General features: G+C 46.5%; 2 protein-coding genes and 1 long non-coding RNA gene across 3 annotated transcripts in view; 1 reads left to right on the top strand and 2 right to left on the bottom strand.

The window, feature by feature from the left end:
* Nucleotides 1-155: 155 nt before the first annotated feature.
* LOC135532060 (uncharacterized) lies at nucleotides 156-2,228 on the bottom strand. The gene is made up of 3 exons (XR_010454277.1): nucleotides 1,750-2,228; nucleotides 1,525-1,607; nucleotides 156-260 (listed from the first exon to the last, which is right to left on the bottom strand). It is a non-coding gene; the product is annotated as an uncharacterized LOC135532060 (long non-coding RNA).
* A 349-nt stretch (nucleotides 2,229-2,577) lies between these two features.
* LOC135532061 (protein BCCIP homolog) lies at nucleotides 2,578-11,030 on the top strand. Its single transcript, XM_064959708.1, has 6 exons — nucleotides 2,578-2,769; nucleotides 3,136-3,291; nucleotides 3,569-3,661; nucleotides 4,145-4,332; nucleotides 7,092-7,260; nucleotides 10,312-11,030. Exons 1-6 carry the CDS (start codon nucleotides 2,629-2,631, stop codon nucleotides 10,480-10,482), a joined length of 918 nt encoding a protein of 305 aa, XP_064815780.1. The 5' UTR covers nucleotides 2,578-2,628; the 3' UTR covers nucleotides 10,483-11,030.
* Nucleotides 11,031-11,080: 50 nt separating this feature from the next.
* LOC135532059 (putative pre-mRNA-splicing factor ATP-dependent RNA helicase DHX32) overlaps nucleotides 11,081-19,109 on the bottom strand; it is a 65,058-nt gene continuing 57,029 nt past the window's right edge. Inside the window, exons 10-13 of the mRNA XM_064959707.1 lie at nucleotides 16,478-16,618; nucleotides 14,675-14,865; nucleotides 12,184-12,374; nucleotides 11,081-11,493 (exon numbers count right to left, since the gene is read on the bottom strand). Coding sequence (XP_064815779.1) covers nucleotides 11,301-11,493; nucleotides 12,184-12,374; nucleotides 14,675-14,865; nucleotides 16,478-16,618 — 716 coding nt within the window. The 3' untranslated portion in view covers nucleotides 11,081-11,300. The remainder of the gene's footprint in view (nucleotides 11,494-12,183; nucleotides 12,375-14,674; nucleotides 14,866-16,477; nucleotides 16,619-19,109) is intronic.

Genomic DNA, 19,109 nt, shown 5'->3' with positions numbered 1-19,109 from the left:
AGGTCTAAATATATATGTGTCATAAGTGTTATAACCATATTATGACAGGTTATAACAGGTTATGTCAGCTGTTATGACATATTTTGACGCTTATGATGCTTATGGTGTCCCAGTAAAATGTTACCAAACTTTCGATCTTCAAATCAACACTTTGATTTTAAATAAATGGTATTCACCTTGTCTGACAATGTGTTCAAGGAAACAAATGTAAACGACAACACAGGAATTAAGGTTGCTTCGTGTCCACGCGATGCCAGCTCCTGTAAACGCAAAGTTGAGAGCTCTGAAAATCAAATCAATTTCACTGTTACACAGTCACCCTTATACATTTAGGTTATAATGCCCGAGAAGCCGGTGTTTCAAGATATATTGTGACTGGTGTTTGTTATTGGCACATTTGTTTACAATATATCCACCAAAACACCGGCTTCGAGGGCACGATCACTTTTATACAACGGGTTACCAACACATTCAAATAATGATTCACATATTTTCATTAAAAAAATATATATATTGATGAATTTATTCATGATATTTCATCCTTCCGCAAGATATAGTCCCGATACAAATCTATGGTTGCTACCCAAGCTGGTTGATCGTTCGTTCTGTCGGTTTGGTTGCTAGAGACCCGACCCAGTCGTTCAGTCTTTTTGTTCTGTATCAATGAACGGACGGTCTAAATTTATACTGTTACACTTGCTAGCTTGCCAACTACGGACAGCTAGGTCAAAAAGCGCAAACAGAATAACAGCAAAGTAGCTGCATTTACATTTGTTTCAGCTGTTTTCTAGTGACATTTATTTGGATACATCCATAACAATGAGCTAATGAGACCCGATTTCACCTGGCATAGAAGATGTGCTCTCTTGTCAGGACACTGTTGTTCAGAGGAGCTAACCAGCAACACAGCTAAACACAATCACTTCAAACTGAAGCTGGAAACACTGCAAACGAGCTGCATTTCGTTTTGTTTGACCTGTTTGTACAATATATATATCCATAAAAAATGATGCCAGCTGATGCATTATTTAGACTGGCTGAGAAACGCTGCCTGCCTGTCTGTATCGTCACGACTCCCAACATGTTCATTACTATGGGTCAGCTGGAGATAGAATTTGAATATTGAAACAATGTTGCAAATGTCGGAAAGACAGACAAGGTTTATATAAAACCTCCGCTGTTGGAAACTAAATGTTAGTCTAAAAGAAATGGTGAGATAATGTATTTTTATAGCGGAGATCAAGTTTATAAATTGTCTGGCTGGGCTGATGAGACGGTTGATTGCGCAATCAGATGGAACAGAGTAAATAGGCATTTTAACGTCATAGATTTAGCTGGTGGTAATTTATGGAACAGACATCGGCTGGACTGCGGTTTTAACCAATCAGCATTCAGGATTAGAACCACCCGTCCTATAATGCATTATAATAGGTGTAGAGTATAATAGAATAGGGTTGAATAGAACAGAATATAATGCACATGCAAGCTGCAAATATCAATACAAAAGATGATTCTCTACTGTACCTTGATGTAAGGATCTGGTCCAGAGCCTCCTCTCTTGGTTCTTTCAGAAGCAATACATGCATTTCGACAGATGACTCAGAGCCCTGTGGAATAAGACAAGAAGGGATACAACTTAATGTTACCGTCTGCAACGAGGTCAATGATGAAAATCGTTAACACATTAAAAAAAAATCCACTGAATGCAGATTTACACTATTTAGTAAGATTATAAACTGAATGACTGACCCGGTGCAGTAGCTTCAGGACAGAAGGTTTACGGGGGGTGTAACCCGTAGAGGGCTAACGTTACACCCAGCGCCTGTCATATGTCGCCTACTGATAACAATGATGTTGAGCCAAGAATCAACTGTTTTCATAGCTCGGACCATTTATCAATTAGAGGCATGCGATGTTATTCAGTCAGCTGTAGAGCTCGGGTCTCTCATGCACCAGTGTACTGTACGTTTTATGTACTTGCAATGTTGTTATGTTATGCAATACAATTCAAATATGGAGCTGTCACTTCTGAGCCAACGCGACACATTACTTGGCTCCGTTGGCGCAACCATAAAACAATAACTGCACACACAATAATTATCATGCTTAATTATTGAGCTAACTCGTTTTCGTTTTCAAGTCAACAGAAAATTTACAGAAACCGTAGAAAAATCAACAATAATTGGATGTACACAAACACTGTACCTCGATCTCTTCCTCCAGCTGGCTTCATGGCTACTACTAAAACGAGGAAATAGGGGACATCAAAATAGTCATGTTTTGTTAGCATAATACTTGAGCAATAACAATGAATTTTATCACTACTGTTACAATTATAGAAAGTAATAGTTTTTTTTCTTCTGGAACAGTTCAGTAAACAATATTCGACCATATTTTAAATATAATTTACAAATACAATATATATATCCCTTATGATCAAAATGGTTTATTCCATTCTGCTGTCAGCGTGAGTAACCGGACACCATTGCGGTTCTACACATGGGCTTTCCAAGCATAATGAAGCATGCAACAATTGATCCAAAATGGCCGCTACAGTGTCTCAGTTTCTCAGTACACCAACTCCACTTTAATCCCTTTCCCCATACGCGTGGTATCTGTTTTGGCAGCATGGCTTCTTCAGCGAAAAGACGAGCAGTTGGAATTGGAGAAAATCCCGCTGATAGTGAGGATAACAGCTCTGATGAAGGATTGGAAAACGACGGTGATTCATTAGAGAATGACAGCGGATCAGAAGAGGAGATCAATGAAGTACGATAATATCTCTAGTGAACTGGCTATATTCCTGGCCTAGCAGGCTAGCTAGCACTGGCTAAACGTGTTAGATGGGTGAGATAGATAGCTAGCTTTTTAGCAAACAACTGTTGTTCATATCAATCTAGTTAACAACGGTTAAGTATGTTAGGGACATGCTAAACATAGCCAGTCGGTCACTTCAGAGTTTTAAACTAGCTAAATAGTGAAGTGCATGGACATTTACACACTTAAAACCAGAAGAGTAGTTTAGACAAACAAAACAATCGATACCAGTATTGACACTAAAACCGTCCCCATCAAGTCCAAAACATTGTCTCGGGAGTCGGGACTTGTATTAACAACCTTTTTGTTTGTTTCCAGGAGGTCATTGTAGACTTTGAGGCCCATACCATTACTCACAATGACTACAACGGGGTCAAGAAACTCATGCAACAGCTGTTTCTGAAGGCTCGTGTCAATACATCCGAGTTGACCGATCTCCTCATCCAGCAGAATCATATTGGAAGCGTCATCAGGGTAAGAAACCAGACGCGTTGAGTCTATCAGACCAGACCATCACCAAATATGCATCATACAATTCAACGCATCATATTAAACTCCCAAAATATGATTATACACATATGCTCTCTTCAAATCAGTTGTATTCGTCACATACATGTTTAGCAGATGTTATTGTGGGTGTAGCGAAATGCTTGTATTTCTAGCTCCAGTTTCCTTCTCCCACATCCAACGGAGAACAATTTATATGAATTCAGTAGCATCATGTATGTCTTTCTGCATGTTTTGTTGTCAGCAAGCAGAGGTGCCAGAGGACAGTGATGATGACGAGGATCCAGCCGATGAGGTGTTTGGTTTCATCAGCATGCTCAACCTCACTGAGAGAAAGGTAGGTACAGTCCGATGTTATCTATTTGGGGTGGCAGGTAGCCTACAGGGTTGGGCCAGTAACCGAAAGGTTGCTGGATCGAATCCCGGAGCTGACGAGGTTAAAATCTGTCGATCTGCCCCTGAACAAGGCAGTTAACCCACTGTTCCCCTGTAGGCCGTCATTGTAAATAAGAATTTGTTCTTATAACTGACTTGCCAAGTTAAATAAAATAAAAAATATATGATCTATGAAATCACTTAACTTGACACTTTCTCAACCAATGAGATGTTACGATACAAAATACATTGTCGTTCACTCTTCTCTCTGTCTGAATCTGAAATTTTAAAAGGACGACCTTGAGGAAAGATCTGTTTTCCATAGACTTCAATGTAGTAGCCCACTTCCTCTTCCTGCCTACTGCACTAGCCTGCATTTTGACCAATCACGGCAGTCTGGTGAAAAGGTCTATCTGTTAGTAACTGTGTTCTGATCCGTCCACAGGGTGTCCAGTGTGTGGAGGAGGTCAAGGATCTGATCCTGGGTCAGTGTGAGAAGAGTTGTCCCCATAGTGTGACAGACGATCTGGAGAAGGTCCTCAACGACACCACTAAGCCTGTGGGACTGCTGCTCAGCGAGAGGTTCATCAACGTGCCCCCACAGATCGCCCTGCCTCTCCACAAACAGCTACAGTGAGTCTGTCTAACCCAAACCCCCACAGATCGCCCTGCCACTCCACAAACAGCTACAGTGACTTTGTCTAACCTTAACCCCCACAGATCGCCCTGCCACTCTTAACAGCTACAGTGAGTCTCTGTCTAACCCGAACCCCCACAGATCGCCCTGCCACTCTAAACAGCTACAGTGAGTCTGTCTAACCCTAACCCCCACAGATCGCCCTGCCCCTCTAAACAGCTACAGTGAGTCTGTCTAACCCCCACAGATCGCCCTGCCACTCTAAACAGCTACAGTGACTCTGTCTAAGCCTAACCCCCACAGTTCGCCCTGCCACTCTAAACAGCGACAGTGAGTCTGTCTAACCCTAACCCCCACAGATCGCCCTGCCACTCTAAACATCTACAGTGAGTCTGTCTAACCCCCACAGATCGCCCTGCCACTCTAAACAGCTACAGTGAGTCTGTCTAACCCCCACAGATCGCCCTGCCACTCTAAACAGCTACAGTGAGTCTGTCTAACCCTAACCCCCACAGATCGCCCTGCCCCTCTAAACAGCTACAGTGAGTCTGTCTAACCCCCACAGATCGCCCTGCCACTCTAAACAGCTACAGTGACTCTGTCTAAGCCTAACCCCCACAGTTCGCCCTGCCACTCTAAACAGCGACAGTGAGTCTGTCTAACCCTAACCCCCACAGATCGCCCTGCCACTCTAAACAGCTACAGTGAGTCTGTCTAACCCCCACAGATCGCCCTGCCATTCTAAACAGCTACAGTGAGTCTGTCTAACCCTAACCCCCACAGATCGCCCTGCCACTCTAAACAGTTACAGTGAGTCTGTCTAACCCCCACAGTTCGCCCTGCCACTCTAAACAGCTACAGTGAGTCTGTCTAACCCTAACCCCCACAGATCGCCCTGCCACTCTAAACAGCGACAGTGAGTCTGTCTAACCCGAACCCCCACAGATCGCCCTGCCACTCTAAACAGCGACAGTGAGTATGTCTAACCCGAACCCCCACAGATCGCCCTGCCACTCTAAACAGCTACAGTGAGTCTGTCTAACCCTAACCCCCACAGATCGCCCTGCCCCTCTAAACAGCTACAGTGAGTCTGTCTAACCCCCACAGATCGCCCTGCCACTCTAAACAGCTACAGTGACTCTGTCTAAGCCTAACCCCCACAGATCGCCCTGCCACTCTAAACAGCGACAGTGAGTCTAACCCTAACCCCCACAGATCGCCCTGCCACTCTAAACAGCTACAGTGAGTCTGTCTAACCCCCACAGATCATCCTGCCCCTCTAAACAGCTACAGTGAGTCTGTCTAACCCCCACAGATCGCCCTGCCACTCTAAACAGCTACAGTGACTCTGTCTAACCCTAACCCCCACAGATCGCCCTGCCACTCTAAACAGCTACAGTGAGTCTGTCTAACCCCCACAGATCGCCCTGCCTCTCCACAAACAGCTACAGTGAGTCTCCGTCTAACCCTAACCCCCACAGATCGCCCTGCCTCTCCACAAACAGTTACAGTGAGTCTGTCTAACCCCCACAGATCACCCTGCCTCTCCACAAACAGTTACAGTGAGTCTGTCTAACCCCCACAGATCGCCCTGCCTCTCCACAAACAGTTACAGTGAGTCTGTCTAACCCCCACAGATCACCCTGCCTCTCCACAAACAGTTACAGTGAGTCTGTCTAACCCCCACAGATCGCCCTGCCACTCTAAACAGTTACAGTGAGTCTGTCTAACCCCCACAGATCACCATGCCTCTCCACAAACAGTTACAGTGAGTCTGTCTAACCCCCACAGATCGCCCTGCCTCTCCACAAACAGTTACAGTGAGTCTGTCTAACCCCCACAGATCACCCTGCTCCTCCAAACAGTTACAGTGAGTCTGTCTGACCCCCACAGATCACCCTGCTCCTCCAAACAGTTACAGTGAGTCTGTCTAACCCCCACAGATCACCCTGCCTCTCCACAAACAGTTACAGTGAGTCTGTCTAACCCCCACAGATCGCCCTGCCACTCTAAACAGCTACAGTGACTCTGTCTAAGCCTAACCCCCACAGATCGCCCTGCCTCTCCACAAACAGCTACAGTGAGTCTGTCTAACCCCCACAGATCGCCCTGCCACTCTAAACAGCTACAGTGACTCTGTCTAAGCCTAACCCCCACAGATCGCCCTGCCTCTCCACAAACAGCTACAGTGAGTCTGTCTAACCCCCACAGATCACCCTGCCCCTCCAAACAGCAGAGTCCAGTTACCTCCCCTTTCTTTTTCAGTTATCCCACCTGGGTCATGTTCATTGGGGTCACAAAACCAAAGAAAACATCCTGAAACAGGGATGGTCTACCTGCAGTTGTCCAATAAGAAACTCTGTTTTTTTGTTTTACATTTCATAATGTTACAAAAATGTTCTGTTGCAGATTACTGTAGTGTCAACAAGACATGTTCTCAGATTACTGTACTGTCAACAAGACACTCTCAGATTACTGTAGTGTCGCTCAGGCGATGTACCGTTGTGTTCACTGTCAATCACCTGCTATGCATTATGGGTATGCTACTGTAGATGAACCCTTCTTAACAAGGACCTTTATGTAACTGCTCGTCTCAGATATGGGTCACTTTACACCGGATAAACAAACGCTAAAAATCATTGACATATTTGTTGTTGTACAAAATTTAATTCCATGTATGTATTATCTATGAAAAGAAGATGGAAATACCCTACTATTAAAAACATAAACCACATCATTGATTGGCTGTTTCCAGGGAGGAGTTGGCAGAAGCCCAGAGCAGCAACAAGCCCAGTGGGAAGTGTCATTACTGCCTGATGATCAGTAAGACCTATAAGGATCCCTCCAAGACCGGCGCTGCCCGAGGAGCCCCGCCGAAGGACGAGCTCACCTTCGTCAACGCAGAGGAGGAGTTCTTCTATGAGGTTTTAACTTTTTTTTTAAAACTTTTATTTATTTAACTTGGTAAGTCAGTTAAGATCAAATTCGTATTTACAACGACGGCCTACCGGGGAACAGTGGGGTTTAACTGCCTTGTTCATGGGGGCAGTACGACAGATTTTTACCTTGTCAGCTCAGGGATTCGATCCAGCAACCTTTCTTTCAGTTACTAGTCCAACGCTCTAACCACTAACCAACCACTGCCTCCCCTCTAACCACTAGACTACCTGCCTCCCCCCCTCTAACCACTAGACTACCTGCCCCCCCCTCTCTAACCACTAGACTACCTGCCTCCCCTCTCTAACCACTAGGCTACCTGCCTCCCCTCTCTAACCACTAGACTACCTGCCTCCCCTCTCTAACCACTAGGCTACCTGCCTCCCATCTCTTACCAATAGGCTACCCTGCCTCCCCTCTCTAACCACTAGGCTACCCTGCCTCCCCCCTCTAACCACTAGGCTACCTGCCCCCAATCTCTAACCACTAGACTACCTGCCTCTCCCCTCTAACCACTAGGCTACCTGCCTCCCCCTCTAACCACTGCCTCCCCCTCTAACCACTAGACTACCTGCCTCCCCCCTCTAACCACTAGGCTACCCTGCCTCCCCTCTCTAACCACTAACCACTGCCTCCCCTCTCTAACCACTAGACTACCTGCCTCCCCCCCTCTAACCACTAGGCTACCTGCCCCCAATCTCTAACCACTAGACTACCTGCCTCACCCCTCTAACCACTAGACTACCTGCCTCCCCTCTCTAACCACTGCCTCCCCCTCTAACCACTAGACTACCTGCCTCCCCCCTCTAACCACTAGGCTACCCTGCCTCCCCTCTCTAACCACTAACCACTGCCTCCCCTCTAACCACTAGGCTACCCTGCCTCCCCTCTCTAACCACTAACCACTGCCTCCCCTCTAACCACTAGACTACCTGCCTCTCCCCTCTCTAACCACTAGACTACCTGCCTCTCCCCTCTCTAACCACTAGACTACCTGCCTCCCCCCTCTAACCACTAGACTACCTGCCCCCCCTGCCCTCTAACCACTAGACTACCTGCCTCCCCCCTCTAACCACTAGACTACCTGCCTCTCCCCCTCTAACCACTAGACTACCTGCCTCCCCCTCTAACCACTAGACTACCTGCCCCCCCTCTAACCACTAGACTACCTGCCTCCCCTCTCTAACCACTAGACTACCTGCCTCCCCTCTCTAACCACTAGGCTACCTGCCTCCCCTCTCTAACCACTAGACTACCTGCCTCCCCTCTCTAACCACTAGGCTACCTGCCTCCCCTCTCTAACCACTAGACTACCTGCCTCTCCCCTCTAACCACTAGGCTACCTGCCGCCCCTCTCTAACCACTAGACTACCTGCCTCCCCTCTCTAACCACTAGACTACCTGCCGCCCCTCTCTAACCACTAGACTACCTGCCTCCCCTCTCTAACCACTAGACTACCTGCCTCCCCTCTCTAACCACTAGACTACCTGCCTCCCCTCTCTAACCACTAGGCTACCTGCCTCCCCTCTCTAACCACTAGGCTACCTGCCTCCCCTCTCTAACCACTAGGCTAAACTGCCTCCCCTCTCTAACCACTTGGCTACCCCGCCTCCCCTCTCTAACCACATGGCTACCCCGCCTCCCTCTCTAACCACTTGGCTACCCCGCCTCCCCTCTCTAACCACTTGGCTACCCCGCCTCCCCTCTCTAACCACTAGGCTACCTGCCTCCCCTCTCTAACCACTAGGCTAAACTGCCTCCCCTCTCTAACCACTTGGCTACCCCGCCTCCCCTCTCTAACCACTTGGCTACCCCGCCTCCCCTCTCTAACCACTTGGCTACCCCGCCTCCCCTCTCTAACCACTTGGCTACCCCGCCTCCCCTCTCTAACCACTTGGCTACCCCGCCTCCCCCCTCTAACCACTAGGCTACCTGCCTCCCCTCTCTAACCACTAGGCTAAACTGCCTCCCCTCTCTAACCACTTGGCTACCCCGCCTCCCCTCTCTAACCACTTGGCTACCCCGCCTCCCCTCTCTAACCACTAGGCCACCTGCCTCCCCTCTCTAACCACTAGGCTACATGCCTCCCCTCTCTAACCACTAGGCTACATGCCTCCCCTCTCTAACCACTAGGCTACATGCCTCCCCTCTCTAACCACTAGGCTACCTGCCTCCCCTCTCTAACCACTTGGCTACCCCGCCTCCCCTCTCTAACCACTAGGCTACATGCCTCCCCTCTCTAACCACTAGACTACCTGCCTCCCCTCTCTAACCACTAGACTACCTGCCTCCCCTCTCTAACCACTAGACAACCTGCCTCCCCCCTCTAACCACTAGACTACCTGCCTCCCCTCTCTAACCACTAGACAACCTGCCTCCCCCTCTAACCACTAGACTACCTGCCTCCCTCTCTAACCACTAGACAACCTGCCTCCCCCTCTAACCACTAGACAACCTGCCTCCCCCTCTAACCACTAGACTACCTGCCTCCCTCTCTAACCACTAGACAACCTGCCTCCCCCTCTAACCACTAGACTACCTGCCCCCCTCTCTAACCACTAGACAACCTGCCTCCCCCTCTAACCACTAGACTACCTGCCTCCCCTCTCTAACCACTAGACAACCTGCCCCCCCTCTCTAACCACTAACCACTGCCTCCCCTCTAACCACTAGACTACCTGCCCCCCTCTCTAACCACTAGGCTACCTGCCTCCCCTCTCTAACCACTAGACTACCTGCCTCCCCTCTCTAACCACTAGACTACCTGCCCCCCTCTCTAACCACTAGACTACCTGCCCCCCCCCCACCACTAACAGTGCAAAAAAGATATTAGGTGAACATTAGGTAAGTAAAGAAATAAAGCAACAGTAAAAAGAGAGGCTATATACAGTAGAGAGGCTATATACAGTAAAGAATTTGTTCTTAACTGACTTGCCTAGTTAAATCAAGGGTATAATATATTGTAGGACTACTCAAGCTACACCTGGTGAGTTAAATGTCTCTTCTTACTTGTCTCGACCGTTTGTCCCCACTACAGCAAGCCACCATGAAGTTCCACTACTCTGTGCAGGAGGAGACCGACAGCGTCCTGAGCGGGCGCTGGTCCTTCGACGACGTCCCCATGAAGCCGCAGCGTACCGTGATGCTCATCCCGGCGGACAGGATGTCAGCCATCATGGACAAGCTCAAAGAATACCTGACCGTGTGACCAACCGCACAGAGTGGGAAAAAAACTCTGGTGGACGAAACAGGACTGATGTCTTTAAAACAAGATCCTCTGGATGAATCTGTTTGTAAAATTCGATACAAAACATCGAAATGAATCACTGGAATCGTTTGTTAAGCGGAGAATAATGTCATTATGTAACGGTTCCCTTTAACCCCAGCGGTTTTATCGAACATTTTTTCTATAAAAAAAAAAAAAACTGCATCTTTTGACAAAATAAATAATTTCAGACCTTCGGTCATAGTTCAAAGCACTGTATTTACAGATTCATGTAAAACACAGTGATTGTTTTAACATTTCAGTACAAACAATTTCGTACACAATATTAGGGTTATCGAGCAGGTGACAATTCCCCCAAAAAATGAAATGGTGTATTTTTCTGTGAAGGAATATCAGCTGTTCAAACTTGATTTGATGGATCTGGATTCATTTATTGGGGTGATACTCTTTTAGAATATAGGTTAATTATTTACTGTAATATGTATTACCAAGGCAGTTACCACCTGACTGAATTAAAGATATGAACAATAGTGTACGGCAAGTCAGTCATTTGGAAGTTGATCTAACCCAGGGATTTTCAAAAATTCTCCTCGGGGGGACCCCCCCCCCCCCCAGCTGTTCCATATGTGAACTATTCCACAGCTCATACCTGATTCATCTACTCACTGAGTCAATCGAATACAAAAACATTGTGAAAAGTCTGGGTGTCCACCGAGAGGCGGTTTGAAAACCGCTGTTCTCATCAACATGATTGTCTTTTCAGTGAAGTTTGGTGCAGTGCTGAAGCTCTCCACCAGAGGTCACTGTAGCACACATCTGTCATAAGACTGAGCCACTGCACTGCAGTCCTTATCCGCTTTACTGTTGATTGCCAGGGTCTGTTGCTTGTCTCTACGTCCAGATCCGTCCCGGTCCAGAATGTGCTGTAGTAGGTCTTTACTCTCACTAGGAGGCAGGTTGTAATAGAAATACTGAGGAGCCGTCTGGATGAACCTACAGAGAGAGATGAGAAGGTTAGAGGGGAGGGGCCTCGGGGGTCATTGGATGAGAAGGTTAGAGGGGAGGGGCCTCGGGGGTCATTGGATGAGAAGGTTAGAGGGGAGGGGCCTCGGGGTCATTGGACGAGAAGGTTAGAGGGGAGAGGTCTCGGGGGTCATTGGATGAGAAGGTTAGAGGGGAGGGGCTGCGGGAGTCATTGGATGAGAAGGTTAGAGGGGAGGGGCCTCGGGGGTCATTGGATAAGAGGGTTAGAGGGGAGGGGCCTCGGGGTCATTGGATAAGAAGGTAAGAGGGGAGGGGCCTCGGGGTCAATGGATGAGAAGGTTAGAGGGGAGGGGCCTCGGGGGTCATTGGATGAGAAGGTAAGAGGGGAGGGGCCTCGGGGGTCATTGGATAAGAAGGTAAGGGGAGGGGCCTCGGGGGTCAATGGGGGTCATTGGATGAGAAGGTTAGAGGGGAGAGGCCTCGGGGGTCATTGGATGAGAAGGTTAGAGGGGAGGGACCTCAGGTGTCATTGGATAAGAAGGTTAGAGGGGAGGGGCGGGGCCTCGGGGGTTATTGGATAAGAAGGTTAAAGGGGAGGGGCCTCTGACCTCATCCAATGCATTTTGAAAAAGAAGACAAAAGAATGGACATGAGGAAAAATGCATTGAGAAAGAGCCTTAGTTTGGCCCATTGACTTACACTGCAGGGGAGATTTCAGAGACTGTCAGGATATAGTTGTTTTCCGAGAGAGTATACTCATGGAACAGCACCCACTCTGGAAAACCCAATTGATGTGCCTTGGCCCCATAGCTGGCGGCAGGCTGGACCTGAGCCATGTGTCTGTTGGTCAACATGAAGTAGTTTCCTGAACCATCCACATCACGGGCAATCTAAAACAGGGATAACGGAAGTTCACATTTGCCATTAAACAAATTACTTAATGGAAAGTGACAGGACACCGACTTCCATACAGGACACCGACTTCCATACAGGACACCGACTTCCATACAGGACACCGACTTCCATACAGGACACTGACTTCCATACAGGACACCGACTTCCATACAGGACCCAGGACACCGACTTCCATACAGGACACCGACTTCCATACAGGACACTGACTTCCATACAGGACACCGACTTCCATACAGGACCCAGGACACCGACTTCCATACAGGACACTGACTTCCATACAGGACACTGACTTCCATACAGGACACTGACTTCCATACAGGACCCAGGACACCGACTTCTATACAGGACACCGACTTCCATACAGGACACCGACTTCCATACAGGACCCAGGACACTGACTTCCATACAGGACACCGACTTCCATACAGGACACCGACTTCCATACAGGACACTGACTCCCATACAGGACACTGACTTCCATACAGGACACTGACTTCCATACAGGACCCAGGACACCGACTTCCATACAGGACACTGACTCCCATACAGGACACTGACTCCCATACAGGACACTGACTTCCATACAGGACACTGACTTCCATACAGGACACCGACTTCCATACAGGACCCAGGACACCGACTTCCATACAGGACCCAGGACACTGACTTCCATACAGGACCCAGGACACCGACTTCCATACAGGACCCAGGACACTGACTTCCATACAGGACACTGACTTCCATACAGGACACTGACTTCCATACAGGACACCGACTTCCATACAGGACACTGACTTCCATACAGGACACCGACTTCCATACAGGACACTGACTTCCATACAGGACACTGACTTCCATACAGGACACTGACTTCCATACAGGACACCGACTTCCATACAGGACACTGACTTCCATACAGGACACTGACTTCCATACAGGACCCAGGACACCGACTTCCATACAGGACACCGACTTCCATACAGGACCCAGGACACCGACTTCCATACAGGACCCAGGACACTGACTTCCATACAGGACACTGACTTCCATACAGGACACTGACTTCCATACAGGACACTGACTTCCATACAGGACACTGACTTCCATACAGGACACCGACTTCCATACAGGACACCGACTTCCATACAGGACACCGACTTCCATACAGGACACTGACTTCCATACAGGACACTGACTTCCATACAGGACACTGACTTCCATACAGGACACTGACTTCCATACAGGACACCGACTTCCATACAGGACACCGACTTCCATACAGGACACCGACTTCCATACAGGACCCAGGACACCGACTTCCATACAGGACCCAGGACACTGACTTCCATACAGGACACTGACTTCCATACAGGACACCGACTTCCATACAGGACCCAGGACACTGACTTCCATACAGGACCCAGGACACTGACTTCCATACAGGACACTGACTTCCATACAGGACACCGACTTCCATACAGGACCCAGGACACTGACTTCCATACAGGACACCGACTTCCATACAGGACACCGACTTCCATACAGGACACCGACTTCCATACAGGACCCAGGACACTGACTTCCATACAGGACACTGACTTCCATACAGGACACTGACTTCCATACAGGACACTGACTTCCATACAGGACACCGACTTCCATACAGGACACCGACTTCCATACAGGACCCAGGACACCGACTTCCATACAGGACCCAGGACACCGACTTCCATACAGGACCCAGGACACCGACTTCCATACAAGACACCGACTTCCATACAGGACCCAGGACACCGACTTCCATACAGGACACCGACTTCCATACAGGACACTGACTTCCATACAGGACACTGATTTCCATACAGAACGGTGAGTTCATTCAGATGTTTAATGTGTATGTGATCCGGTCGGGAATTGAACCTTGGTGTTGCTAATGTAGCAGATTGGGATCTGCCACTTGCGCGCCGAATAGCTAGCTTTCAGGGGCGTGACACGCTTCAGGAGGGCGGTCACGTATGTGATCCCTTCGGGAATTGAACCCTGGTGTTGCTAATGTAGCAGATTGGGATCTGCCACTTGCGCGGCCGAATAGCTAGCTTTTAGGGGCGTGACACGCTTCAGGAGGGCGGTCACGTATGCGATCCCTTCGGGAATTGAACCTTGGTGTTGCTTAACCTCGGGTTGGAACCTCAGTATGGAGTGGAAACGGAACACGCTTAAACGAGCAGTGGGACGTCCTCTACACCAGCACTACGGTTCTCCATTGTCCACCGACCTGCATGAAGAACCCTGCCAGCAGAGCTCTCTTGATGTTGAGTGTGTTGGTCTTGGTTCCGAAGGACGTCTCAGAGACGGGCAGCTCTAATCTCTTCAGGATGTCAGTCAACTCTGACCTGATGGCGTCTGCCGTCTGAAGGGCGCGGTGGTTCAGATGGTAGTCCTGACACCACTTCTCTACGCTGAAGTCTGAGGGAATAGCAGGAAGAAACATTCAGCTACGAGTGAGGAGAAGAGAAGAGAATCAAGTAGAAGAATAGAATTCAATTGCAAACAGTGTATTCAGAAAGTATTCAGACCCCTCGACTTTTTCCACATTTTGTTACTTTACAGCCTTATTATAAAATAGATTTAAATAGTTGTTTTTACCTCATCAATCTACACACAATACCCCATGATGACATCACAATACCCCATAATGACATCACAATACCCCATAATGACATCACAATACCCCATAATGACAAGGCAAAAACAGGTTTTTTGAAGAAAAAAACTGAAATATAACACTTACATAAATATTCAGACCTTTTACTCTGCACTTTGTTGAAGCAACTTTGGCAGTGATTACAGCCTCGCGCCTTCTTGGCTATGACGCTACAAGCTTGGCACACCTGTATTTGGGGAGTTTCTACCATTCTTCTCTGCATATCCTCTCAAGCTCTGTCAGGTTGGATGGGGAGCGTCGCTGCACAGCTATTTTCAGGTCTCTCCAGACATGTTAAATCGGGTTCAAGTCCAGGTTCTGGCTGGGCCGCTCAAGGACATTCAGAGACTCGTCCCGAATCCACTCCTGCGTTGTCTTCTCTGTGTGCTTAGGGTCGTTGTCCTGTTGGAAGGTGAACCTTTGCCCCAGTCTGAGGTCCTGAGTGCTCTGGAGTAGGTTTTCATCGAGGATCTCTCTGTACTTTGCTCTGTTCATCTTTGCCTCGATCCTTACTAGTCTCCCAAACCCTGCTGCTGAAAAACATCCCCACAGTATGATGCTGCCACCTCCATGCTTCACTGTAGGGATGGTGCCAGGTTTCCTCCAGACGTGACACTTAGCATTCAGGGCAAAGAGTTCAATCTTGGTTTCATAGACCAGAGAATCTTGTTTCTCATGGTCAGTGTCCTTTAGGTGCCTTTTGGAAAACTCCAAGCGGGCTGTCATGTGCCTTTTACTGAGGAGTGGTTTCTGTCTGGCCACTACCATAAATGCCTGATTGATGGAGTGCTACAGAGATGGTTGTCCTTCTGGAAGGTTCTCCCATCTCCACAGGGGAGCTCTAGAGCTCGGTCAGAGTGACCACCGGTTCCTGGTCACCTCCCTTTTTGCTCTGACATTCACTGTCAACTGCGAGACCTTATATAGACAGGTGTGTACCTTTTCAAATCATGTCCAATCAATTGAATTTTCCACAGGTGGACTCAATCAAGTTGTAGAAACATCTTAAGGATGATCAATGGAAACAGGATGCACCTGAGCTCAATTTCGAGTCTCATAGCGAAGGGTCTGAATACTTATGTAAATAAGGTATTTCTGTTTTTTATTTTTAATACATTTGCAAAAATGTCTAAAAAACAGTTTTCAATTTGTTATTATGGGGTGTTGTGTGTAGATTGAGGAGTGGGGGAAAATAACTATTTAATCAACTTCAGAATAAGGTTGTACCAAAACGTGGAAAAAGTCAAGGGGTCTGAACTTACCGAAGTAAAGTATAAATAAATAAAGTGAAGTATTTCACAATGTGATGCTTTTTTTGAGCTCAATGGATGTGACTGACTGTCTTTCTGGCTGCATTTGAAGTAACAAACTCACATGTCTCTCTCTGGCTGTACTTGAAGGCATTGTAGATGTTGATGAGGGTGAAGTGGTCTCCCTCAGGGTGCCGGAACTTTCTGTGACACTGTTGTACCTCTTGGGTCCTGCCAACAGGTGGCTCCAGGAAGCAGCTTGGCGGTAAACGCAAAACAGACAGAATCAATAGGGTGGTTAGCATTGGTGCTAACGCAAAACAGACAGAATCAATAGGGTGGTTAGCATTGGTGCTAACGCAAAACAGACAGAATCAATAGGGTGGTTAGCATTGGTGCTAACGCAAAACAGACAGAATCAATAGGGTGATTAGCATTGGTGCTAACGCAAAACAGACAGAATCAATAGGGTGGTTAGCATTGGAGCTAACGCAGAAAGACAGAGAATCAATAGGGAGGTTAGCATTGGCAGTTAACTGCAGTTAGCAGTTAACCCACTGTTCCTAGGCCGTCATTGAATATAAGAACTTGTTCTTAACTGACTTTCCTGGTTAAATAAAAGGTAAAAAATAAAAAATATGAGGCTCATTGTCTGAGCGGGAGAAATAGCAGCCGCCAAGGCTTCAACTGCAAATGCTCAGAGATGAGACTCTGTCCATATGGCAGATTATATGGCAGATCAAACTGTCTGGCAGATTATACCGTCTGGCATACTGTCTGGCAGATTATACAGTGCCTTGCGAAAGTATTCGGCACCCTTGAACTTTGCGAACTTTTGCCACATTTCAGGCTTCAAACATAAAGATATAAAACTGTATTTTTTTGTGAAGAATCAACAACAAGTGGGACACAATCATGAAGTGGAACGACATTTATTGGATATTTCAAACTTTTTTAACAAATCAAAAACTGAAAAATTGGGCGTGCAAAATTATTCAGCCCCCTTAAGTAAATACTTTGTAGCGCCACCTTTTGCTGCGATTACAGCTGTAAGGTCAGAGATGCCCGATGTAGTTGTCCATAATGGTTAAGACTGCTTATGATGGATACTCTAATATCTTCAGTAGTGGATATAAAGGCGTTATGGATGTAAACATAAGCGCGAGGGTTTAACCCCATTACAAGACACAGAGGGTGTGTTGCACCAACATGGTTTAAATCAATTTTAGATTAGACCTAATCGAGACTTTGTAAATCTACGTTTATAATTAATCAGAGATGTGTTGCACCACTTAATTTTAAGACTGGATTAGTCCATCTAAGGTTAAATCACTAAACTATGATCAGTGAAATGTGTCCTAATAGATTCACCATAACAATATGTTGTAGTTCTATGGAAACACACCAGCACTGGTCATTGCTAGCTAGCCAGCAAAGTGACTTTTCACTTCAGGCTAAGGATGAAATTAATTGCACTTATCTGTCAAATGATTTAGCTGGATAGTTGAGTTTAACGAACATGATGAACCACAGGAGATAAAATTGTTAATCACAAAGAAAATAAAGGACATACAGATGACTGAGACACACACTGATATTTGATGCATTTAAACAGTGTCAGTTTAGATTTCATCCCAAAACTGAATTTAAATTCGTTTTTAAAACAATGGAGCAACAAGATTACATTTGATCTTGGTTTGAGTTCTAAATTAAATTTAGTGTAGAAGAAGGATTAGATTGAACTATGATTATTGAAAACGAGGTTTAAAATTCAGTGCAAAAACATTACTGGATAAACCTTGATTAAACCCAGTTTAAGAGTTCATTCATGTTGGTGCAATCCACCCTGAGTGAATCAAATAGAATCAAAAACATTACTAGATAAAACTTGATTAAACCCAGTTTAAGAGTTCATTCATGTTGGTGCAATCCACCCTGAGTGAATCAAATAGAATCAAAAACATTACTAGATAAACCCAGTTTAAGAGTTAATCCATGTTGGTGCAATCCACCCTGAGTGAATCAAATAGAATCAAAAACATTATGGATAAACCTTGATTAAACCCAGCTTCTATCTCAAGGCCATCAGACTGTTAAACAGCCACCACTAACATTGAGTGGCTGCTGCCAACACACTGACACTGACTCAACTCCAGCCACTTTAATAATGGGAATTGATGTAAAATATATCACTAGCCACTTTAAACAATGCTACTTAATATAATGTTTACAAACCCTACATTATTCATCTCATATGTATACGTATATACTGTACTCTATATCATCTACTGCATCTTTATGTAATACATGTCTCACTAGCCACTTTAACTATGCCACTTTGTTTACATACTCATCTCATATGTATATACTGTACTCGATACCATCTACTGTATCTTGCCTATGCCGCTCTGTATCATCACTCATTCATATCTTTATGTACATATTCTTTATCGCTTTACACTTGTGTGTATAAGACAGTAGTTTTGGAATTGTTAGCGAGATTACTCGTTGGTTATTACTGCATTGTCGGAACTAGAAGCACAAGCATTTCGCTACACTCGCATTAACATCTGCTAACCATGTGTATGTGACAAATACAATTTGATTTGATTTGATTTAAGAGTTCATTCATGTTGGTGCAATCCACCTTGAGTGAATCAAATAGAATCAAAAACATTACTAGATAAACCCAGTTTAAGAGTTAATCCATGTTGGTGCAACCCACCCTGAGTGAATCAAATGGGCCAAAGGTTGTA

Source organism: Oncorhynchus masou, unplaced genomic scaffold, assembly GCF_036934945.1.
Source record: "Oncorhynchus masou masou isolate Uvic2021 unplaced genomic scaffold, UVic_Omas_1.1 unplaced_scaffold_1707, whole genome shotgun sequence".
In the NCBI taxonomy this organism is placed as follows: domain Eukaryota; kingdom Metazoa; phylum Chordata; class Actinopteri; order Salmoniformes; family Salmonidae; genus Oncorhynchus; species Oncorhynchus masou.
The sequence above is the reverse complement of the archived record's forward strand: the minus strand, read 5'-3'. Positions and strand labels throughout refer to the sequence as shown.

What these genes read in the sequence shown, in the direction of transcription:
- LOC135532061 (XM_064959708.1), top strand. Translation starts at nt 2,629, where the DNA reads ATGGCTTCTTCAGCGAAAAGACGAGCAGTTGGAATTGGAGAAAATCCC. An exon ending in ATATTGGAAGCGTCATCAGG is followed by an intron (nt 3,292 to 3,568) that starts GTAAGAAACCAG and finishes TTTTGTTGTCAG; the next exon opens with CAAGCAGAGGTGCCAGAGGA. An exon ending in CCTCTCCACAAACAGCTACA is followed by an intron (nt 4,333 to 7,091) that starts GTGAGTCTGTCT and finishes GGCTGTTTCCAG; the next exon opens with GGAGGAGTTGGCAGAAGCCC.